General features: G+C 40.0%; 1 protein-coding gene across 2 annotated transcripts in view; it reads right to left on the bottom strand.

Moving 5' to 3' along the window:
- LOC125696427 (myosin VIIA and Rab interacting protein) overlaps positions 1-25,379 on the bottom strand; it is a 332,017-nt gene that overhangs the window by 6,000 nt on the left and 300,638 nt on the right. For both annotated transcript variants that reach the window (XM_048952071.1, XM_048952070.1), the window contains 6 exons: positions 24,586-24,763; positions 20,247-20,896; positions 14,086-14,325; positions 9,064-9,126; positions 3,265-3,459; positions 47-208 (listed from right to left, as the gene is read on the bottom strand). In XM_048952071.1, the coding sequence (XP_048808028.1) occupies positions 47-208; positions 3,265-3,459; positions 9,064-9,126; positions 14,086-14,325; positions 20,247-20,896; positions 24,586-24,763 (1,488 nt within the window). The remainder of the gene's footprint in view (positions 1-46; positions 209-3,264; positions 3,460-9,063; positions 9,127-14,085; positions 14,326-20,246; positions 20,897-24,585; positions 24,764-25,379) is intronic.

Raw genomic sequence — 25,379 nt, forward strand, 5'->3', positions numbered from 1 at the left:
GGAAGGCGGCATGAAGCAGCGAGTGGCGAGGAGCAGCCGTCCTCACCTGCAGCTCTGCATGATGCACCTGGGCAGCTGCAGTGGCCACCTGGTCCTCCAGCTCAGCCAGCTCCGATTCTGCTGTCACGCTGCTGATTTGCCGTGCTGCATCCTCCAGGCTGGTCAGCTGCCCCTCCAGGCCATACACTGTGCTGGCCGTCAGGTACACCTGTGGGGCCAAGGGGGACAGGGACAGTGATTCCTGTTCTGTGAGCACAGAGGTTCTCCACGACACCTCTGAGCTCCCCTCCTCACTAAGTCATTGCTAGTAGGTGCTGGCAGAGGTAAATCATTCAGGAATAATCCAAAAACACACATCTGTAAAGAGAAGGGAGGAGAATGAAGAAGCTGAACTCCAAATTCCTTAGGTGCTATGATGCTATGCCAAAAAAGACTTGTTCTGGATTCGCTAGCAAAAAAACCTGCACCAAACCAAACCACAAAAGAATGCTTAAAAGTTTCCTTTTCTATTTTTAACATTCAATTTCACAACAAAAATTAAAGCTCGCAAGGTAAAGTCAACAGATCACACCTCATGTAAAACAGTATTTACTGAAACACTTAATGCCTTCAGTATTATTCACACTCAATGCATTCTGGCAATCCAAAACCGTGCAAGAATAACAGTCCAGCAACATGTGGCCATGAACTTGTTATAAAATAATGGTGCTCAGATGTACAACACAGTTTTGCATTTCACTCGGGTCTCACACAAATATGCAGCAGCCAAAAGTTTTGCCATCCCCTGGCCCTGTGGGGAGTCAATAGACTTATCTGGGCAACACATGAATGACAGATGCCATAACTTAGAGATCTTCCCTAAAAAGAACTTAATATGTTGACCCACCTATGATAATTCTGATAACTGAAAGAAGAGATTTCATTTCCCATTCTGCCACTCAGAGCACTAATTCACGATGCATTGTGTCTTATGTGTTTCTTCTATTTCATAAAGAAACCTAAGATACAGCTGAATGGAGGTGTTTGGTTTATAGAAAAGGGTGATTTTCTAACACCAGCTTTTGACAACTGTGCTTGAAACTGTGCTGACCCATGTCAAAATACTACTCTTTCTGCCTATTTATAGATAGCCAACAGACTGTTCCATGAGGCTGGTAACAGGACAGTGGAAATGAAATATATTTTCTCATTTTTCCCACTGGCAATTTTACTCACCCCAACACCAGTAAGGCTGCAGTGCTACAAAAAGACCATGAATTCAACATACCCTGTGGCAGACTTCATGGCTCAATGGGCAAACAAACGGGATCAGAAGCAGATCCTTGAGTGTAACTTCCCTACATATGTCTTGCACTCAAGTCATTATTTCTGCCTGTAACTCCCAGACCCTGCAGTCCTTTGACATAACAGGTATTTAAATAATTTCTGGCCACATTGTGAGTTTATGGGTCTACAGTGATGAAGAATTACTATTATTATTATTATTATTTTATTTTGTTATTAAGCTCTTAGTTGCTTGCAATTTTTTCTTCGTATTCATTGTTTCAAGGCATAAATGTATACATATCTTGTTCATATTTTTGCTAAGAAACAAACTCACTACATCTTGTATGAACTGCATTTTCTAAGGGGCAATATAATGGCAAGAAATCCTTCTAAAATGTACTTAGAACAAATAAGTGACCTGATTTAACACCTTTGCTCAAGTACTTAGAGACAGATATAGACTGTGAAGGTAACATTATGATCTAAATATAATTGTTCCTGCTTTTGTGGGTTTTAATTATTCTTTCCATTTACTTCAGTGAAGTGTCTTTGTGGTCCAACATACAACAGCCACTTCAGATTAACAGGTCCTTTTTTGGATTTATCTATTATATCCAAAAGCTCAGAGAAAGAAGAAAAGGGACAGTGCAATAACAAACCTCTTCAGAAAGAGACCACAAAAAAGAAGAAAAAAGAAAAAAGAAAGAATGTCAATGATATTTTTGTAACTCAGTCACTCTCTACATTTATTAAATTTCAATTTTATTGATCATTTTCCAGCTACATCTAAATAGAAGGTTTTCCCTAATAGAAAGATTCTCTTTACCTGAACTTCCAAACAGCAATGGTGTATTTCCAGAGGAGGAGGAGGAGGCTTCCAAGAGGATGTAGCACATGCATGTGTGCCCCCATCTGCATTGGTAAAAATTCTGCATTCCTGAATAAGGAATCTTTAAAATTAAGAATAAGGCTCTTTAAATCTGTGGATGTGCAGTACTGCAATCCTGACAGCAAGCACTTTTGCCACCTACTTCAAAATCCTTTCTGAAGCAGAGAAAGATGTGTGGGGTCTCAGCAAGGCTGAGCTGAGCCTTATTAATGAACACCACAGCAAGCAGTGCTCTGCCTCAGCATACAGTATCTTCTCAGTGAGAAATGCCTGGCCCAAATGCAACTGGAGATCACAGCACCACAGATGTCAAATAGTAAGAAGGACATGAAGGATTGCTGGAGCTTAAGTGAGTAAAAAATGCACCTCAGATAGTTTTTAATGCAGTTTCCCCTAAGAAGAGATTCAGTCTTTGAAAATTTTCTGGGGGATAAAGACATACACGATGGGCTTTCTTGAATTGATTGGGATGGTATAATAGGAGTGGATTCCTGTGAGATCTTTTAAGTTACAAGTGTACCAACTGCATGACGTGGGTCCATGAAAATATTCCAGTGGGCAGTGACTTCTCTCTGATTCAGCATCACACCTTTCCTGAAGATGACAGGCACTCAAGAAAAAGGAGATGTTTGTTTAATTTGACCCCTCCAGCCTGCTGCTCTTACTGGCTCCTGGTGCTCAGTGCTGGGGAAGTGTGCACGGAGAAGAAGCCCTCCACTTTTCTGTGTGACTTGGGGCAGGCTTTCCCTACCTGCCCTTACAACAGTGAAGCTGTGCTGGGACTTGGGGATGCGTGGTTTCAGCAAGGCATGGCACAGCTGGACAGCCACAGGGATTTGGAGGGCTTATGTTAATTTTCAAGATAGGGTTTCTGAAATTGGTTGTAAAACACAGCACGTCCCCTCTCTCAAATAACAACACATTGAAAAAAAGGAACACACAACGCAGCTGAATACGCTGCGTTGAAATAAGATCTTCGGTTCTGTTGGTGTATTTGTTTAGCAACACAGGACTAATTCATACCACAGGCTGATGCTGCCTAAGCACTCTCTCTTTCCAGCTGCCTCACACTCACACACACCCACTCAGACGCTGATTTGTGTTCTTACATTTTCTTCCAGTGTGGTGAGCTGCTCGTCGAGTCTGATGGGGTCGGTCCCCAGTGGGAATGAACCTCTTCCCTTGTCCTGAACATCATCTGGGAAATCACAGGGACTGGTGGATTCTGCTATCAGCTCTTCAGTGGCATTGATGACTTTCAGGACCTCTGTAGATATGTTGCAGAGAGAGACAGCAGAGTACTTCTGTTTTGATACAAGAGTAGAGAGAGAAAACAGCACTATGTTAGCACAGAGGGGTATTATGTAGCATGGCTTTGCTTATACCTGTTTAAAAATGCCAAAAATAATACACCTGGCTAGCTGCTGAGGCACCTGTTTCTCCCTTTTCAGCACATGCACACAGATACAGCAGACAAGTAACACACATACACAACTATTTCTACTGAAGGGCTATTCCAAACCTTATGTGAAAGGAGCATACCCATATCTAGCTTTAAAATCCAAGTGAGCTAGATACAGCTATTTTTGCAATAGCTTTTAAAGCAGATTTTGAACCACAACCTTCTTTTTTGGGTGCTGGGAAACAGATGTGGAAGCATGTTTCCTTATCTACAGGAGCCATCCTATTGCAGCCACAAACAGGGGAGAGCAATCTGCAACAGCCCTGTGAGGACAGTAGTTTATATGGATGACTGCTAGGAATTGTACGATGGCCCCAAAAAAGAAAGGTTGAGCTATAAGTACATAAACATTTGTTAAATAAGCTATATCAAATACCAAGGAAAAGCATGCAGTTTAATCCATGTTCAAAAATGTAATACCTCAACCAACTGTAAGCCTTTTTTCTTCATCAGTGTTCCTGATTTGCAATTGGTTGTCACCCATCCCAATTCAGATGATTCTTACAGAAGCTTCAGCCTTCAGCACAAAACCTCCGATGGCAGTGAAATTTCACCTGCCGTAACCCTCAAGCATCAAACCCAACATCTAAACTGTACAACTTGGTGGCTGAGACAGAGCCTGTTGAACTTGTGTTGAAGCCAACACAACCACCATCACTGAATTTACGTGCAATACATACAGTGCTGCTTTGTCTAAAAGTGAAGGAAGTTCTTATCTAAACTCAACTAATCCCTCAAACACGCATATACTTATGCATGTGAATGTGAGACCCATCCACCTACACCCTTTGTAATGCAAATGTTATTGTAACCAATATTTCAGACAGTCTTCTTAGCAGAATATGGGGAAAATAGTGTTTCTTTTGTTCACACAAACGCTGGGGGGTTGAACTGGAAAACTTCCTATTCTCTTTCCTGTAGTTTGTTTCCCATTTCTATGTTAGATATGACTTTTACTGAACTACTATGTCTTTAGCAGTGTCTGCTCAATTGTAGTACACCAGTACGATAAGGCATCCTTAGCACTGTTATTTCTCTGAATTACAAGAAATAATTGGACACATGAGATTAAAAATAAAGAGAACAAAGCAAATACTGTATGCTACTGCACACAGATCTTTTGCCTGGTAGGACAGCCATGAACAAGGAAGCCTAGGACTCTCTTACAGCGAACAAATACTTGAATCCCATAAATAGCTGACTGTTTTTTCCATTTATGTTCACAAGTGCCAATTAGGTTAAAAACAGATCAATAATTTTATAGGATAGAAAAGAAATCAATGTTACTTTGTTTTATTATTTGCTTTTACAAGTACCTAATTCTTATTCTACTTTGTCAGTAGAGAACAAGACAGAATAAAGGCCAGACACTACATTTTCATCATCTACATTTTCTTCATCATCTTTGCTGATGTGTGTTCTCCATTTCAAAACCTGTAACCTCACTTCAGTGTTCTTTTTTTTTTTTTAATTATCCTTTGTAGTTAATGATGGATTTCCAAAAGAAGACTAAATCTAACTAGAAAAAGGTTTCTTACACCAGTATCAGAGAGTTCATACTGGCACTTATTACGCAGTACTGTATAACAGCGTTATTATTTTCCTGGCAAATGTTCTATGATAGGAATCCTTATGAAATCAAGATTTTGATCAAAATACCCTATATTCTCAACATATATGATCAGGAGAAAAAAAGTTCAGCCAGAAACAAATACGAATTTTAGCTTTTCTAGATTTCTGAGGTAAGTTGTTAGTGGCAAATGCTGCTTGGCTTTTAAAACCAAACATTTGATTCACATTAAATGTTGCACAAGGCAGCCGGATGAATGTTTATAAAGCGCCTATCTCAGTGAACATATTTCGATCCTGGTTGCAGGTATCCAGGCACAGGAGTCACAGCTTTTATTTAAGCTTTTGAAACTCCTACTTTTACAGTGTGACAAGGATACAGCACTAAATATCATAGAGAAATAACAGGGACAGTAAAAATGACCTTCCTTAGAGTACCTCTGACCAGCAGATCTCACAAAGCTTAAGAGCACGAGCAACACTTTGAAGTGTTTACACTTAAACTTTGTGAAAGTTCTCTGCTGAAGGCTATTCAGAAGTCAACTTTGCCTTGGGCTGCATGATGCGAGACATAAGAAGTGATCAATGTCTGCTCGAGGAAGACGTGAAATAAAAATGTAGAGTGTTCAGGAGTTCTCAAAGTGGAAAAACTGCATACTCAGTAAATGTTTTCACTGATGTGCCTACTTCTTCTTCAGCAACTGTCAAAAGCTGTTTCAGTCACTCATGTTTCATAACGGCTGGCTTGCAAACATAGTAAGCTACTCTAGGGAAAATTATTTCATGCATGTAAGGAAAAAAGAAAAATTCTGGAATTTTGGTGCTTCACAATCCCTCTCTCAATCCATCACATCAAGCTTAAGAGTTATGAGATTCTATAAAAATAACTTAACATTCACAGACACGCATACCAAGACCATCCTGGTAGGTGGATATTTCAAACTGCTACAGAGACCTTTGGCTGTCTAATTTATCTTGTCCATGCAAGAAAGGTCATTGTTAACACCCATAGGGCATTCACAGAGACAGCTAGCACGCCATGACAAATTCTCTCCCATCTGTCTTGTTGAGCAAAGAATATAGATGTGATACACACAGAAAGCAATTTCTATTTACAAACAGCTAGCACAGAAAAATTAAGCACAACCATTCTTCCTGAAACACCGTGATGCATCCTGTTTTCATCTGCCATACCACAATAGTCAGTTAACACCACTCTTCTCAAATTAAATTGATACAGATGATTTAAATTTGTGTGCATGAACCACTTTTGAGAATCTCACCTCCTACTGAATTTGAGATTAAGAGCTTAGAGGAAAGAGGAAAACATCCATTTGTATCTTTTTATGATAATTCACGCTCAGGCTTACAAATATTGTGGATATCATCAAAAGGAGAAGTTCAGGTTCCTGAGTTCTTTGTGGAAGTGTTTTAAAACCAAAGGAATACTAAAAAAGTGTTTGTGTGTGCAAACAAATGCACATGTACGTGTGCCTGCGTGTTCTGAACATAACTAAAAGCATCATATGAAACATCTTTGCCATTTCCATCTGTGCTTGTGCAGATGTTTCAGTGGTCTAAGCCAGCTCTTCCTGTCAAGCCATTTCCCCTCTCTTTGGCTGACACTCCTTCCCCTGCTGACACTGCCTATTTCTTTTTTTTCTTCTTCTTGAATTAGAAGTGCTGACAGAAAGGATGATGAATAATGGAAATCAAGTAAAATGCTTTATTTATATCTGAATTTATTTATAATTGTCTTTACTTATTTATTTATACCTGAAACAATGTCAGTGTCCAAGCTGCTGAGAGTAGTCAAGCATTAAGTACTTCTAAGCAATTCAGCAACCTATGACATCCACACATCATTTCTTGTCCATGAAAGCTATATATTTTATTGCTCAAGCTCTTTAAAGTAGTGAAGTTCTCCTTTAGTTGCCCTATTTTTCTCTTCACGCTGTACTCAGCCATTAGAATCTTCTTTTTTTTTGCCACTATAACATTATACTACTGTTAAGCTCTGTTAAACTGTTGTGGCAGGCAGCAACCAGTGATTCCTTAGAGCACAACTGACATCAACAGATCAAGAAATAAAGCAAGGGGAACTTCCTTTGTTGCTAAGAGTCGTGCCAGTTTTGATCATGACAACTGCATTGCAGTTATGTTCAGCTCCAGTCTCAAGCCTGTTTCTCAGTCAACAGGCCTCACCTTCTTTATGTGGGGAGCTTATGGCGCTGGGAGAAGAAAAGTTTGTCTTTGCTTCTGGTTCATTCATCACTTCAGGGTACCTAGACAAACTTGACAAAAACAACACCAGAACCCAAATCTGCCTTTTCCCTTCTCTGAAGCCTATGGGAGTTCACTGCAAAGCTTTGAGAAGGACCTGAAAAGACCACCACAAGTTTGCCTTCTGCATGGGCAAGCAAGAGTGGGGACACTGGCCACATCACGGTGTGCAAAGAACAGAGCTACCAAGGCCCAGCCAGCTTCCTTGGCATTCAAAAGACATTTTGGCTTAAAAGTGTGTTGCAACCAATCAACACCATAAAGACTGGGAAAGGAAGCTAAAATTTCCTTTGAAATGAAGACAAGTGCACAATAATAAACTATGCTATTAAGAAATGACTCTTCTATCTGAGACTTCTTACCCTGACTTTAGTATCAATACCTCACTGATGAGTACTCATTTAGAAAAGGAAAGCCAAATCATTGTACAGAATCACCTATTTTCTCTCTCTTTTTGGTTCTGCAAGGTAATTATCAATACTACATTTTTGCTAACGAAGTCAATCCACTGCCCTAATATAGTTACAGGTTTCTATAGTCATGAGGAAGGAAGTTATTTTCCAGGAGGTAAAATATTACGGAAAGGAAACATTCAAGTCTTAAAATCTACCCAGCATTCTCTGTGAGTGTCTACAGCCTGACAACATTGCACAAAAGTAAAAATACTTCTTGTTTAAAATGGTCCTTGGTATTTTCACTAAAGAAAACCAAGATCCTTCGGGTGATTAAAACTCCCAGGACAAAACTTAACTCAGAGTACAGAAAAAAAGGAAAAAGTGGGGAGCAGTAATGCTTTGATGAATTAAGCATCAACCTTTGACACAAAAAAGGTACTGCATTTTTTAATGACTGAGAAAATGGTGCAACATTAGTTTGTTGAGTACTACGTACGAGATACTACAAATAGCATGCATTTTAAAATACATGGTAAGTATACATTTGTTTAGTGAATAAAATGAAAATATGTTCTAACACTTGATTCTTATAAACTGAGACTCAAATAGCACAGAATGTGAGATCTATTCCCACCTAAAAGAATGATAAGCAATAGACATTAGCAGCAAAAAGAGAAAGTGCCTATGCACTGTGTACAGCTTCTATAATGAATTAAGGGTTTTGTTCAATTTTAAATTGGGAGCTTAGAGTGAGCTTTGGAGACTGCTGTGATCAGGAACTGCTAAAAAGGTATTGCTGAAATCAACTTCTAAAATTTTCCTTTCAGATTTTTTAATAGACGTGAATGTGAGAATATGAAGATAATATACCTTATGTTTGCCTTCTGTTCTTTGCTGATAAAATCAGATTTTCTCATAATGAATCCAAATAAGAGAGCCAGTCTGCTTCAAATATCTACTTCATGCTCATCACTGCCATCATAACACAGGTATCGTTCTGATTAGAAAACCATTTTCTGCAATGATCATTGAATCTAGTCAAGAGGTTTGGTATCTCAGGCCTAATATTTCTAGGAAAATAATAAGAATTTGAGAATTTTGCTTGGGGAACGAGGAAACCCTCAATATCACTTTGTAACATCGCTTACGTAAGTACGTAAGAGATGTCAAAAGACACAGACAAAACAAAATGCTCTCACCTGCTGCAATACAGTGGATAAAAACTGCAGCTTTAAATGAAGATCAAAAGCCTTTTGTTTTTCCTAGATAGTGGGAAAGCAGTTAAATAAGAAGGCAGAAAAGTTATGTTAATATCTGCAGAGGTTAATATTGATAAAGCTTCAGACTTAGAACTCCGGGATGAGCACAAGGACAAAGAAACTAACAAACATAAAATACTAGGAAGTATTATCCTCATTACTAAAATATTTAAAACAAAACAAAGTCTGATTTATTTTATATTCAAAATAACTGATCTCATTAAGACAGATTTTGCAAATGACACATAGTTTTTCACAAAATAAAGCAGATTGGAAATACTGATTTCTACTCCCACCCCAAAACAACATGGAACTAGCAACAGGAGATTTTTGCAGCAGTGCTAAGAAAAGTCAGCTATCTCTTCAATTTCTGGATGCTGTGTGTGTTTCACATTACAAAAGGGTATGTACTCCACTTATGCCAGTCACTCATGTCTGAAACACCTGTGCTTAGATGAGATGTCTTGTGCCAAATCACTTCTTACCGCTTACTACTGTCCCTTTCCTAGAGTTCACTGTCCCAAACAAACTCATAAAACCCATCATACTACCACTCTCCAGAGTCAAGTCAGGAGCTTTACCTTAATCTCCCTGACTTACTGAAGTCTATTCAAACTACACTGACTGATTTTGCATTGGAGCAGTGACAGAACCACAGCTGTGCTGTTGGCTGTGCTGGGACACTGTCACCGAGCTGAAGAGCAGCACTTCCTTGAATGCCTTCTGGGCAGATCTGACAGATCTCATCTGTCACTGCCAAATTTCTGGACTGCATAAAAAAGACAAGAAAACAATAACTTTTTGTGTGTGTGTGACAACCTATTTTTTTTCTGCCAATCTGTTACAGGAGTTTATACTAATCGTAACTGATTTTCTGTAGCTGTACCTGTCAAATGACTTTTACGTTTTCTTGCTAAGTAAATAAGTTTTCAATCATCACACAACTGAATGAGATTCCCATTTCATGCACACTGGACAGAGATGTCTTGGACAAACTTCACATAAGTATAAAATCCAAGACTACAGAAAACCTATTTAGAAAGGTGTTGTATTCCCTGTGTGAAGCCTGCTGAAATCCCACACATTCTTCACTTCTCCAGGTAGACTCAATGGCTTAAACATGAGGTGCAGTTTGAAACACCTCAAAGCATCTGGGGACTTTCAAACACAGCTGTCAGACAGACATGAGGGACATGCCTTCCCCAGACAAGCAGCTCAAGATCCTGTGGGATATCCCAAGGCATCTCAGATGGACAAGAAAACCAGACATAGGCAACTGCATTCAGCCCAGAAGGTGTCAGAACTGGGGGATCACAAACATCAATGTCCATTATTAAAAACTTAAAAAAAATTACAATTATGCTCTTGAAGCATCTATTTTGCTTGAAATCACACTCAGATTTTGACAAAACTCTCAGGATCAACTTAATTTTGCATAGTAAATATCAATAAATAATATCTGGGAGAAATCTCACGAGTAGCATTTGTGTCCACCAAAAACTAGAACATATGCTCGACTTCTTTGTTGAATTGAGGATTTAAACATTTACTTGGATACTGATCAAATTGCTTTCTAGGATGTAACTCTTGTCTGTTCCTTGAAATACAGACCTGACTTATTTGCTTTATTTTTTGCTTTTAATTGGATGGGGTATTAGTGGGGGGGAAAACAAAAGACCCCCATGGCCCTTCACTTCATTATGCAGCTGGGATGAGCAGGCTTTTTAGGGGTCTGCACACTGGTTAAAGACCACAAACTGCTTCTGTAACTTAATAAGCACAAAATATTACCTATAAAAACAAGCGTGCTGTGGGGTTATATTTGCTTTAAAGAGTTGTGAACCTCCACAAGACCATTTTAGGCAATCAGACTTAGAAACATTGAAGGTGAGTGTGCTGAGGTTTTAGAAAAGTTTAAGTCATAAAATTAGCCAATATTAATTAATACCCATTTAAACCCTCAAGTATCATACATGATCTAAACAAGTATCTCACAGGTCAGCATTTTCCATCTTGTATCTTAAAGGCAGACATACAACACAAAAGCTCAGTTGGAGGGAAGAAATAAAAATCCATGAATGTCCAGCATCAGCTAACTCCCCACTGAAGATGTAAGGTGTGCCAGTTCTTCTCACTGATAGAAACCTTAATATATTATTTTTAAAGCATCATATAATCAGTGTGATTACATGAGATTCCCTGCTTCCACTAAAAACAGAACTCTAGACTTTTAAAGGTGTAGACATATAGAAAGCAGATTTTCATCAGCATGAAGTACTCAACTGCCAGTGATCCAACAGAAGATACATGTTTTCTGAAATCTTATTCTGTGGTCAGGTGTACTGTAATCAGTAATTCCCTGTGATTTAACATTGCTAATGTGTGCCAGAATAGAGCTTGAGAATAGAAAACTAATAGCTAACAAAGACAGGCAGCACAGCTGAAATGTACTATAGAATATATTACAGTACTAAAATATACTAAAATACAGTTTAGTCTGTGGTCAGAAGCTCCAAGTGGACTGTAGGCAACAAAGCTTTGCTCAGTTAGAGCAACTATAGATTTACTTTGAAACTTCATGCCCAAATCAGAAGTTTGGGTCTCTGGCTGAGAATGTCCAACATCAGTCTGAGATCTGTAACTCCCTGTACACGTATTCCTCTAAAATCAGGCTTTTAAAAATGACAGTTTACAGGGTCTCTGGCTTTTGAGGCATCTAAAATTACTGGTTCTTTGAAAATATGTTTTCTGTGCTTGCCTCCACTGAGACATGCCATCTAGTCATTTACAAGTTAATGCATGGGTATATATGCTTTAGATTCTGGATGGTCTTGAAGTATGTTGTACTGGATGATCACTGAAGGTCCCTTCAAGAGATCCAGGTTGACCATGAAGACAGTGTCCAAAAATATAGTTATGGTGTCAGGAAAGCTAATATCCACCTGGAGTTGAATTTGGTGAAGAACACAAATGGCAACAAGCTTCTGCAGGTAAACCAGCAACAAAAGGTAGATGAAGGAAAATGGGCCCCATTACTGAAGTGAAATGGTGACATGAGACAAGAAAAATACTATGGCTAAACAATACTGTCTTCAGCTCAACTTACACGCAAGATTTGCTCTCAGGCCCCTGAGTCCAATAGAAAAGTCTGGAACAATGAAGAAAAGCTCTTGATAGATGAGCAAACATCTCAACAAATGGGACACATACATGTTCACGGGACCTGATGGAGCACGCTCACCAGAGCTAAGGGAGCTGGCCATTGGCACTGGGAGATTGCTCCTCTTCATTTTTGAAAGATGATGATAATCTGGGGAATGTTGGAATGTTGCTGGGCACTGATCCAGAAGCAAATCCTCCTGGAAGCCGCTTTCAAACATGAAAAACAAGGTGGTGACTGGGAGTAGCTAGCATGGATTTATGAAAGGAAAATCATGCCTGGCCAACCTGACTGCTTTATACAATGAAGTAAATGACTACTTCACTACACTCGAAGAGCATAAAATGATATTTTGGCTTTAATGAAGCTTTCAGTACTGTCTGTCATAGTATCCTCATATATGAACTGAACAAGTATGGACTAAATGTGTAGACAGGTAGACACTGACGTGGGTTGAAAATTTCCTGAACTGTTGGTTTTAAATGATTATGCTGAGAGGCTTTAAGTCCAACTGGAAGCCAGCCACTAGTTGTATACCCGTGTGGCCAGTACTGGGGCCAGTACTGTTTATTATCATCATTACTGGCAGAAACAATGAATCAGAGAATAAATTAGGAGGAGTGGTTGAGATCTGAGATGGCCTTCTTGCCATTCAAGAAGGGACCTTGACAAGCTGGAGAAACAGGCTGACAGGAATTTCATGAAGTTCAACAAAAGGAAATTCAAAATCCTGCATCTGGGGAGGAATTCTCCCTTGTATCAGTATAGGCTGGAGACTATCTGGCTAGGATACAGCTTGACAGAAAAGGAAACAGGATCCTGGAGGACATCAAGTTGCACATAAGCCAGCCATGTGCACTTGCAGAAAAGAAGGCTACCAGCATCTAACAGACAAAGGAAAGAGATTACCCCCACCCCCCCCCACGTTAAATTTAGCTCATCTTTGGTTTACCAAGACAGACCAACAATATCAAATTATTCAACAGAATATGTAGGTTAGCTTAGGATATAACACAATGCAATTAAAGTCCAGAATTAAAGGCTATGGATAGGACTTGAGGAATTCTCCTGTGTGGTGAACTGAGCACAAAAATGGTTGAACACAGCACCAAGTACACCCTACGATATGAAAAGAAATTCAGGAACAGGAAGAGAGCAGATGTTAAGCCCTGTGGGGTGACACTGAAGTCAGACTTCATATTGTAAGGGTGAAATGAAATGAGTGGAAGATCTCCTCCATTATCAGAATTGGATTATTCATTATCTGGCACTAGATTACCATTTTGCTACAATATGTCACCACTGACTGGAGCTGCTTATTTGGCAGCATAAAAGGGCTGTAAAGTTCTAAGGAAGCACAGAATATCCCTACAGATCGAAGTAAAAGAAGAATCCATAATATCAGAATGAGCTGAACAATACTAAGAAAAGGAAAGCAAACAACAGGACTGAAAAAAATTAAATGAGCTAGAGGAAAAAAAAAAAAGGAGATATGGATATAGTTTTAACTAAAAACATATGTGCAGATTCTCCATCAGCATAAACAGACATAATTCCATTAGCATCAGTCACTTAACAGGTTTATTACACAATGTTCACTGCTTCTGAGTTAATGCTGTAGGCTCACAGGATGGAACAAATACCTTAGTTGAAGCTTTATCTGCACAAGAGATGCAAGCTCAGAAGCACTTCAGAGATTGAAGTTTTTTAATCAGCCAACATTTGATTTTCTAGACACAGGTTCCTCTTTCTGGATTCTAACTTGTACAGCATGGACCTACTTCCCTGTAATAAGCACTTACCTTCTTTAACTCCTCCTGAATGCTTTTGCCGTTTTCTTCTGAGGACAAACTTTCCTTCTGGTTTTCAGGGTCTGTTCTAGGTTCAGACTCTTGTTCTTCACCAGAAGATGTTTCTTTGTCACTCATTTTAGCAGCAAGCTGAAATAACCTGGATTTAAGCTCCTCTTCCATAAGTTCAGGCTTGATATTCTGATGTTGATCCTCACTGCTTCTATCCGTTTCTGATAAATCATCCAAATCCTACAAAGAAATTAGAAGAAGAGTGTAAAACGGTATAGGTACAGAAGGAAAGCAGTTTCACAGAAAATGGTATACGTACAATCAGAGTGCAGACAGGATAGAAAGAAAGCAAACAATGTGGGCTGAAAAAGAATTACCACATCTTAACAGAGGAAGGCCAACCTACACCTGTTGTGTTGGATAATGTTTCTAATTCCTGGCTTTTATATCACATTGAAAGGAGCTACTAAAATCATTACACATCTCAGTGCAGCTAATAAAATGAAAGAATAAATGGCATTTCTCATTCCCAGACTGCACTGTCATCACTCTCAGTTATGGTACATATAAGGAAACTAAAGTGCAAGAAGTAACTTATTCTGACAGCCTGGCAGTTGTGTCCACCTTCAAGCTGAAAGCCAGGCTCAGATTCCTTTACTGCTGGTCCTGAGCATTATTCTTATTTTCCTAAGGGTTACTGGAAGCAAGGTTTGAAAAGTAACTTCTTGTTGTTTTTTTTTAAAGCAACATTCATTAAGATTTCCAGCTTTCCCAGTGACTGCTACATAGGTGGACCCACTACAGCTAGAACTATTTTCCAAACACCAGCCTCCTTAGAATGTGACTTCAGGAGCATCTTTTCTTACCTCTGAATCCTCAAAGTGAAAGTACTCAGATGTTTGGTTAAATAGGGTGGGTTAGAAACAGACCTGACCACAAGTTTTTCATTTTGCAGGCTGAATAGAAAGAAAGCAAAATCCTTTTACGTGCCTGCCTAGTACGGTGCCTGCTCAACATTTAATCATGTGCGGAGCATGATTTCTTCTTTCTGCCATCCAGGAGGAGGCTATAAAGAACACAGCCTGGGACTTGGAAGCGGCAGGCACACTGCAGCAGATCTAAGGTAATGGTTCGGAGCAATCTTCAGACAGGATATTATTCCTATTTGGCAGGAAATTTGCCTTGCGCTCTCTTACTGTGACAGGACCAGACATGGCCGGAGAGACTAAAAGCTGCATTTTCTCTGCCATGTATTTGGAAATACATAAGCAGATCTGCTTTGCACAGCTACTCTCTCTCTGCAGCCTCAGCAGCAGCGTTTATGGATGGACCAATTGCCTCCAGTTCTCACAGCAAATGTTAACTCTGATGATTCCCTCAAATCCTCCTCACTCAACTGCTCTTCATGGTGACACATTATGTTTGTAGTGTCAACCTTCATCTCTCATACAGCAAGCTGTACTGTATTCCCAGGCACTTTCACAGCTCAGTGTTACAATTTGGTATGGAAAAATACATACTAAGCTACTGTAAGATCTGAAATTTGCTGCTGAATCCATCTATCCAGTAATTTGGAGAAAAACTATCACAATTTAGATAATTTACGGCACATTTGCATTTTAGGAGTTGCAATTCATTAGCTTGAAATATTTATTATTAGTTACCTAGTCTCAGCTAATTACTAAAATCCCTCTTTATTTAATTTGGGTATTTGGGCATTTATTGAATGGTACCTACTCTCCTGCTTCCAGATGATGTGGTTTAGGATCACAAGACTTGCTAGTGAGCTCTGACAGCTCTGCACCGTGAGTGTAGGCTTCCTCAAGAAACATCTGGGCAGGAAGAGTACGGTTTAGCCTGGAGTTGAGACTGCAAGGGAGCAAAAAAACCACCATTCTATGCAGACACAGAATTTCAGCATAGAGTCCTGTGGGAGGACGCACTTTGAGGGTGTTTATTTGCTTACAGCTGGATTCTTATTCCCCATCTTTCTGCTTGCCAACCTCCTCACATTTAGCAGCTGGAGTATTTACATCTGTAGGAATTGTCAGTTCCTGCTTACACGCAGAGATAATGATATCCTGAAATGCTACATTTTGCTGCTTCTGTTATTGCTGGGCTGCTTGACTTGTGTTTGACTATTTGTGATGAAATGTTACCTCCTCTGTGGATTAGCTGATTAAAAATGCATTAGAAGCCGTGACAATGAATAAAAATAATAAAGACACTGAAAGGTATTATTTATTTAATAGATGCTCTCTTAAATTTCATTATTCTTTACTGGTCACACTTTTGCTCTGTCTGCTAAGTTTAGTGACATCTTTTTGTTCATATAAATCATTGTATAAGTTCCTATCAGCATGTATCAGCAGTAAATAACATGAACATCTGCAAACAAGAATGAAAGGCCTGCTGGTTCATCTGAAAGCAGAGCCTAAGGGAGGGTCTGGCAGGCTGACACAGCCACACTAAAAGTAAATCAAGTAGGTTTAATGCAATTGTAAATCCTTTGGCAGACAATGAAGAGGAAATACACTTTCCTAATACACACTGGGCAAATCCTTGCAAGCAAATAGCTGATAACTCAGAGTAATCTCAGTGAATGCAAAAGCCTCAAAATAAAGTAAGCAAGCCAAATACGGTCTCTGAGGCTCCAGAAGTCCCTGCTACATTATAAACCCTGGACAGAAAAGATCCATTCAAATAGGAAATAGATTAGAAATTCCAGTTTCCAGATGAAGAAGACACAGATAGTGAGTTTGCAGGCAGCTACTCAGTGAGAACTGGGGCAGTTTCAGGGCAGCTGTTCCCATAAATACACCCCAAGCACCATCCTGCGGGCACCAGCAGTCCCACAGTGCTCCCCCCTACCTGCACTGTATGGGGAAGGTCTTCTGATAAAAGAATCAATTCTGTAATGAGGGCACTCTCATCACTGGAAGCAATTAAGTGACTCTACTTTCCACCAGACATCTAAGAATTACAGCTACACTAAGCAACATCTCCACTCAAAATGATAACGAAGGCCAATAAAGCAACAACAGTAATGATGACAAAAACAGAGTGATGGTTTGCGTGGTCACTTCTTGTAAAGAAGTTGGAAAATAATTCCTGTTACAAGCAGGGTAGGTGGATAAAAGTATGCACCACTCAATTATGGTTCCCCAGGAATTTTAGTCTTCTATGCTCCATAAGCAATCAGAAACTTGTTAGTAGGACTTTGGTGTTGTCAGGACAGTTTTCACATCCCACTGTGCTTGCTTTGTGGCTGTGTTTACAACATTTCTACGGGCAACCTGCTACAGGAGGCTGTTCTTTTACCCATCATAAAGTGGCGAAAATCTCCCCACATTCAGCTGCCCAGAGAAGCTGTGGTGCCCCAACTCTGGAGGCACTCAAGGTCAGGTTGGATGGGGCCCTGGCAGCCTGGTCTGGTGGGTGGCTGCCCTGCTCACGGCACAGCGGCGGAACTGGATGGGCTTTAAGGTCCCTTCCAACACGAGCTATTCCATGAAATATTAAGTTCCCTTGTTTGAGTGCAATCCCAGACAGTTCTATGAAATGTTCTGTAAAATTCAGTTGTAAGATACAAACTGACTGCAGTTGTTCCAGAATGTTACTGGTGACAGCTCTGCAGATTTGGAGAAGGGAGAGAGCAAAGAGCCTGCTTTCCTTTTATTGTGAGTCTCAGAGACGATAGTAAAGAGACAAATTAAAAAGAAAGCCCAATGCTTAGACTGCTAAACTGAAGTCTTATTCTAAAATATGGATGAAAACATAACTGTTAACAAGTTATTGTGTTATCATTACAATGCAGTAAGATATGGAAAAAGTATGTTTCTTCACTGCAATTTACATATGATCAGTTGTTCACCGACGTTGTGATGCAATTTTGTGTGTTTTCAGTAAATTCTCTTTAATCTCAGCATGTGAAAATGTACACAGAGTGAGAACTACACAGTGAAATTTCCTTAAGCTGACAGTCAGCAGTTCACTATGCATGCATGCTACCATCTTTTGCAAACTGTTTACATGTAAGTCCCTCTCTGATGCAGCCTCCATGGCTCTAGACCAATGCACTACTTTGGGGATCACATGAAATCCCCACATCCCTTTAATTTTATTTTTCCAAGAAATGGAAGTGATGCTTAGTTAATTTAGTATAATAGCTCAAATCCGACCCCTTAGGCTCTTAATGATTGTAATTGTTTCCTAGGTTTTTTCATCCCTAGCAATTTCCTTGCTATGATGGTTTCTGGCCAGCCCCTTCCTGCTCTGAGTTTTCTGTACCAGAGAATGGAGAAACAAACAGCAGCTGGCATGCACTGATGGTCCCACCAGGGTGTGTGCCCACACACAAACTAAAGGCACGCACCCAGCCATACTACTTCCCAGGGAAAACTGCATTGCTTTAAGAGCATGCATGTGATCTCAAGTCAGAGCATTGCTGCCTGCCCCACTATGGCTGAAGGAGCAGACAGCAGAAAGAATCTCTTTTGCCCACGTGGTAAAATGAAAGGGAGAATGGCTCAGAGTCCCAAACCTTGCATTTTGAGCACAACAGAGAGGTACAGTCAGCACTGAAGATGCAAGGCAACTCATAAGAGAGTTGAAAAGAGCAATTGTTTTCTGCATCAGGTTGCACTCTGAGACACAAACTGGTCTGCTGAAGGATGCAGTCGTGTGTCTGGAGGCACCCCGCTTCTCTGCTCTCCACTGGAGGAACATCTGCAGGACTTACCTGCAACGGAGCAGCAGAACGTAGGAAGACAGACACCCACAGAACATGCACAAATAGGCAAAGCCAGAAATGGAAAGACAGATGTCTATGTACAAAATACAGTCCTTGTGAGTCCCTGGAAAAGTCCTGTCATCCCATCTGATGTTCTAAGAGGTCGTTAATGGCTACTGAAGTGCTGTTGGAGCATATGAAAGTCCCCTTCAAAATCTGGAGCTCACAAACATATGAGGACACGACTATAAATGACTCAGCACAGAACACCCACACCTGCCTCCTAGAAGCAGATGGATAGATACAGAATTAACTATAGTTTATCCTACATTAAAAGCCTGCCTTAAATCCTAGAACCCTAGTCTTGACCTATCAAGGTCAAGTTGTACCAGGAGAGGTATGTAACACTTGTTTCCAGGAGAGATATGGGCTAGGAGCACAAGCAAACAATTCCAGCCATCCTAACATTTCTCAGACAGCTTTAAAGATCAGATTGTGATCAGAAGTATAGTGAGAAGACAGTGTTTTGCTCCTTGCCTCAGACTCGCCACTGCAGCATTGCAGCAATGATCCAGCTACAGGAGTTGAGAGGAGTAGGACACAAGAAATGGAACTGGACAAGAGGTCAGGATTCTCCTCCACCAGATTGAGAAGTGTGCTTGCATGGCTGGTAAATGCTGGGGGACAACTGGATCCCCTGTATAATACTAGTCTCTGACTTGAACAAATCCTAAACAGAGAAGACTTCTTTGCTTTCATGTTATCTCCTGCACGTTTAAGATAAATGTTTGGGGAGTGCTTTACTGTCTTTAAGTTCTGTGATAGTTTTTTTCCAGTTAAAGTACTTACATTCTATTTGCTTCTTAATCAAATGACAAATCACTTAAATGGAAGTAGTTTGTGAACACTGACTGTAACACACCAGAACTGAAACAGTCAAGTGATTAATAAAAAGCAGACAGTGTTTGGACCATATTTCAAAATCATTAATTCCTGAGTTTCTACTGCTCCTTAGCTTTATCCTATACCAGGACATTTGCAAACAGCACAGTGAGGACTCCTAGACATATGAGTTCATTCTTATTCCAAGAACAAAGGAGTAAAAAAAAAGATAACATCTACAGGTGATTACTCAACATTTGATGGCTGTTGGCAGATCCTGACTTTTTCTTAAGGAGTATTGTATTTTTCAGCATTACTGATGTGATTGATCAGATGAAAGTGGCACATCTGAGAAAGAAGCAAAGCCTGCTCATGGTATATTTAACACTTTACCTTTTGTTTCTTCTTGGTTATGAGGCAAAACGAAGATAAGGCTTGCAAGAACATTCCATCTCCCACTCACAATTCACATGCCATTGCCAGCACAGTTTAATTAGTTTTGCCTATATGTATAATTTTAGATTGCATTCAGTAAGATCACAATTACCTGTCTTAAATTCTTCACGTTGGCTTTTGTGTGATTTTTTCCTTCAGATAATTCTTCAGCGATCGTTTTGTTCTTTTTCCATCTTCTTGATCTCTTTTCTAAATCGTACTGAACTTCTTCAGTCTCACTGCTATCTGAATACTCCAGGCTGGTTGCCTGTGGGTTGAAGTTTACATCCAGTTCTCCATGGAAATGTTTTTTTTCCATTCTGGGCACATTGCTCTGAGTTCTGCTTTGTAACCAGAGAAGTTTGCTAGGTCTTTTAGCTTCCTGGGAAGAGTTTACCGACGATGTTTCAGAATCAGAGAACAGCGTCTCAGTATTGGTGTATAACCCAGAGGAAGGTGAGGTGACTGCCTGGTACTGATCATTGCCATAAACCCATTCAGAATCATACTGGGAATTGGTACAATAGAAATCATCCGGTAATTGCCGAGGTCTCCGCCGCAGCTTGTTCAAGGCCACATTCCAGTCGTAATCATCCTCGCTGTCTGAGCCCATCTCGTCATATGCAGACACAACGCTGGATTCATTCTCCAAAGCTTCAAATACTTGACTCTTTGGTTTGGCGAGCATCCGAGGGCGAGGCAAAGAGACATTCTGCAAAGCTACCCAGTTTCCATCAGTGCTTTGTAAAACGGGAGGCGGATCTATGAAAAGGAAAGAATAACAAACTTTTCAAATATCATACATTATCACAGTGTGGAGAGCTCTTGATGCCTGCTTGCAAGTGGCTGGCCACAGACTGGAGATTTCAACAAAACCAATGGACAAACGCATCATGAATTGCTATCTTGCTGCTATCATGAATTCTCTCATGTTCTGAACTGTGCTGCTGTATTTCTGATCAGAAGTCACCACTTAAAGTCATGGTGATGACAACTTGAAATATGAGAGTCCTTAAACCAAGACTCCAGCCCCCCTGGAAAAAAATATTAGGAAAGGATGAAGGAAACCAGTACATAGACATCTATAAATCCCATATTTTGCATATGTCTTTGATTCTATGTGCAGTTTTGACATCCCATCTCAAAAAGAAAAGATAGAAAAAGGATGGAGAAGAGCAAAAAAGTATGAGCCAGATTCTGAAAGGGCTTCCTTTTAAGGAACAATCAAGCCAGAGTGTTCTGGAGGAGACAGAGCACACATTTTGGAAGAGATGAGGCAATCTCCTTCAGCCTAATCACTACAGGACATAAAGTAAAACTAGAGAAATCTAGTTTCAAGATCAACAAAAGACCAATAAATAAATAAATAAATAAATAAATAAAAAGATAAATAAAAAGATAAAAAAGGGATGCAATGGGTAACAGACCTGCCTAAAGATGTTAGGGATGCCTGAAATGAATCTGTAATAACACGGAGATGGCTATGGATATAGAAGAGAAATCCACTGAAAGTCACTAAATACAAAAAAAGACTTCCAGCTGATGTACATTCTTTACTATAATCGCTGATACACAAAGAAGACAAAATATCAAGCATGAGAATCATTCTCACAAATGAGGAGCTTTCTTACATTTTCCAGCAATGCTCCCTAATTTCAGCACAGGACTCTCTTGAGAGAAAGAAGACCACTTTTCCTTAAAAACCTCACTTCTTTCAAACAAAGCAATCAGCTTTTTGGAGAGAAGAAGTTGAATTCGGCTGTGCCATGTTACACAAAAGTAATGCAGTGGATTCCCATGCCATTATGTTTTTTTCCCTCTCCCAAGCCACATCCCTTGATTTTGTTTAGCAACTACACATAAGAATCATCCTCAGTTATCTGAAGAGAGGATAATGACTGATTAGATCCTACAGGGTAAGCAGGATGGAAAGGCAACTCACAGAGAAATTTACATTCAAAAAGCTTCAAGTCATATGAAATGGGCCCTTCTGATTTTCCAAACCAAAGTCACTTATTTGAAAGAATGGATTTTGCGCACAGTTCTTAAGGTGCACATCATCATTTACCCAAGAGAAAATTAAAACAGATTTTAAGAAATCTCGTTAGGAAACTATTGCAAAAAGGGAAAAAAGTGCAAAGTCAGTATTCGTCTCTTGAGTCATCATTTAAACCAGTCTAGTCAAAATGAATTGTGAACTGCTTTTTGGCTATGTGGCTACAAAAGCCCACTAATGTAACCGCTTCAAACTCTTGGCTAAGATTTCTTGCATTTTCTGCATCTAATACAAGCTATTTACTACTCAAGAATAAGGTTTTATTTACACATATTAGCACACTCAGTTATTTAAAATAAGCTCTACAGGCAGCTCAATTTCATCACAGATATGGTTCTTAAATGAAAGGAACAGAGCAAATCTTCTGAATAGAGCACCTGAAAGGAAATTGGGTCAATTTGCCATTCTGCTCTGGTTAAGCAACTGTTAAGTACTAAATTGCTGAACAGTTGAATTCAATGGGATCGAAGTGAGTTCTTTAATTTAAGTACATAATTAACTGCTTTGCTGAAAATAGGCCTCCAACTAAAATGCCCAGGAAAACAACATTTCCAACAGGAGACTGAAGGAACAGTTCACAAATAAAGGATACTTAGCTAAGTCACATTTTAATACTACTTTATTATCACCCAATTTTCAGGTAGAGGACACTATTCATGCTGTCTGATTTTCAGCCTCCCAGCTTCTCTAATACCACTCAATTGGCATTACAGAAACACAAATGGAATTGATGGGAAGTCCCATCAGGGATCACTGCAGGGATCAGACAGATGCAGCAGCTCTACAGCTGCCTTGGGATAAAGCACAGAAATGAGCAGCTCCTGTGTCCTGGAGGAACAATAGCAAGAGGCAGGTCGGCTCTGCTGCTGTGCCCCTTGGAGCCAGGGCTGCTGCTGAAATGAGCAGTTCATTATCTCCCATTGTGCCAACATGATCATTATTAGTGTGTCTGTGAGGATGAAAACTAAGCTGCTCTTTTGTGCAACAGTTACTTGACGTGGCCTCACAAACAGTAAGGCCAGAACAAGAGAGGCAGAGGAAACTGGCACCACAACAGCAGAAGCCATATTCTTCAGTGACAGACTGTACTTATGTCACCTTGAAGCAAGCAGGGAACTGCACTCTAACCCACGGTGCTGGCTTAGTAATGGGGCTAACTTATGATGCTGCTCCACTTATTTTTCACATTCGCATTCGTATCCAATGTACACAGAGAGGGCATTTAATCTAGGGCAACTGCTTGTTCTCACCCATACTGCTTCATCAAACCTGCAGGGCTGCACAGGTGAATTCATCAGGGTAGAAAATGAATGTGTGAGGGGAATCTTAAACTTGAATTATTTCACTGTTTGGTTCACTATGCAGCCTCACAAACGTTAACCTGTGCAGCAGAAGGGAGGCTACAGGCATCTGCAAACTCCTTTCACTGGAGAACAAATAACTAGGCAAAAAAACAACACAGCCCTTAGGCTCCTGTATCTTAAAAGCTCTGAAACACATCCAAGTTACATGCCTAATGCTTCATAATACTCCAAAATCAACTTCCCAAAGGCCCAAATTTTGAATCTGTTATTGGAAAAAAACAATGGTAGGATAAGCAGTGATACAGTCCAATGCAATCATGACCCTCAGCATTACCAAACAGACATACAGACATAGACATCTTCACATGTGACCTCTGCAAGCACAGATGCCAGCAGGAATCTCCTAGAAGAGGCCCTTGCTTTATGTCTTATTTATTCCACACAGTGGACACCTACCTGTGCAGCCTACTGTAGGGAACTTGCTTTAGCAGAGAGGGATGGACTCGATGATCTCAAGAGGTCCCTCTCAATCCCTGCGATTCTGTGATTTTGTGCGTGTGATTTAAGTGAAAAACAAGTGACAAGGTAAACAACTTGACCACAAGAATGTCAAGCATGTGCTAATGTGAGAGTATCAACAAAAGAGGAAGAGAAAGTGCTCCTTAAGTGACCTTTAGGCTCATTAAGGGTCATTAACATATTAAAAAAGACATCCACCAATACAGAAAAAAGATGGACATGAGACAGCAGCTACCCCTCCCTAGACAAGGGAAACCTTCTAGCTCCATAATATGCTTCTCCAATAAAGATGAAACAGAACAACCAATTCGAAACTGTCAAAGAAAATAGTTTTGTAAAGTATTTTGTAAGTTATAAGTTAGTGACCATCCTTCTAGTTGGGGATGTGCTTGCTTTGCAGAGGATCACCTAACACCTGATTCTGTGCAGAAACAAAACAGAGACCTTAGTGTGGATTCTGACTATGCATGCTTAATGGCAATGTGCATTGGTGCGAACCTAATCCCTATTATAGATAGCAAGGGAATGAAAACTGAAAAAAAAAGAATCATATTCGTACTAGAAATATTTACTTGTTTCATTTAGCCTGTCCACACTTTTCCAGCTGGGTAATGCAGAGAGCTTGCGTTCCTTCTGCTTCTTGAATTGTCCTTTCTGCTGTCTCCAAAGAGCCTCGGTGACAGACGATGCAGGGTCCAGTCCTTTGCTGGGTGTATCTTCACTGGCCAGGGAGAATGCTGACTGAGACCTCTGCAGGAATAGAAATCAAAGAGCATAATTTAATTACAGAAATATTTAGTTATTGAACTCTTCTCTGTAATTAGCATGAACATTCTGTTACTCAAGGAAGTGTGGGGCCTGTGAGCATCCAGAAACGGTATTTAATGCGTTCAAAAGAATTGCCTCAGTGCTAGGTTGCTTATCCACGTGTCTTTCTGGTGTTATGCAAGGAGGCAGGGAGTTGTTTGTACTACCAGGGGCCAGATGGAAGGAGCAATTAAGGTGTAGCAGTTCCGAATGTGCTTGGTGAGGACTGTTATCTACCAGTTCCAATTCAAGCTAGCCAGAAAGAGACCCCATTGTGTTGAGACATGATGATCTATTGTTGGCTCAACAGGCCATCTGTTGTAACAATATTCAGAAGTTAAAAATTAAAAAGAAAATGCAAACAAACAGCCTGTTCCCCAGAAATAGATCTGCAATTCAACTGATTTTAATGCCAAATTCTTTTGTTTGCTAGGATATACATATCTCACAATATGCAGTTTTGTGCAATCGACAAAACTGACAATTGCACACCTATCTTTTTGCAGTAAGGTCTCACTTCAAGTCAAGATGAGGTAACCTGACTGTGACTGAGAGGAGA

This window comes from Lagopus muta, chromosome 7 (genome assembly GCF_023343835.1).
Source record: "Lagopus muta isolate bLagMut1 chromosome 7, bLagMut1 primary, whole genome shotgun sequence".
NCBI classification, from domain to species: domain Eukaryota; kingdom Metazoa; phylum Chordata; class Aves; order Galliformes; family Phasianidae; genus Lagopus; species Lagopus muta.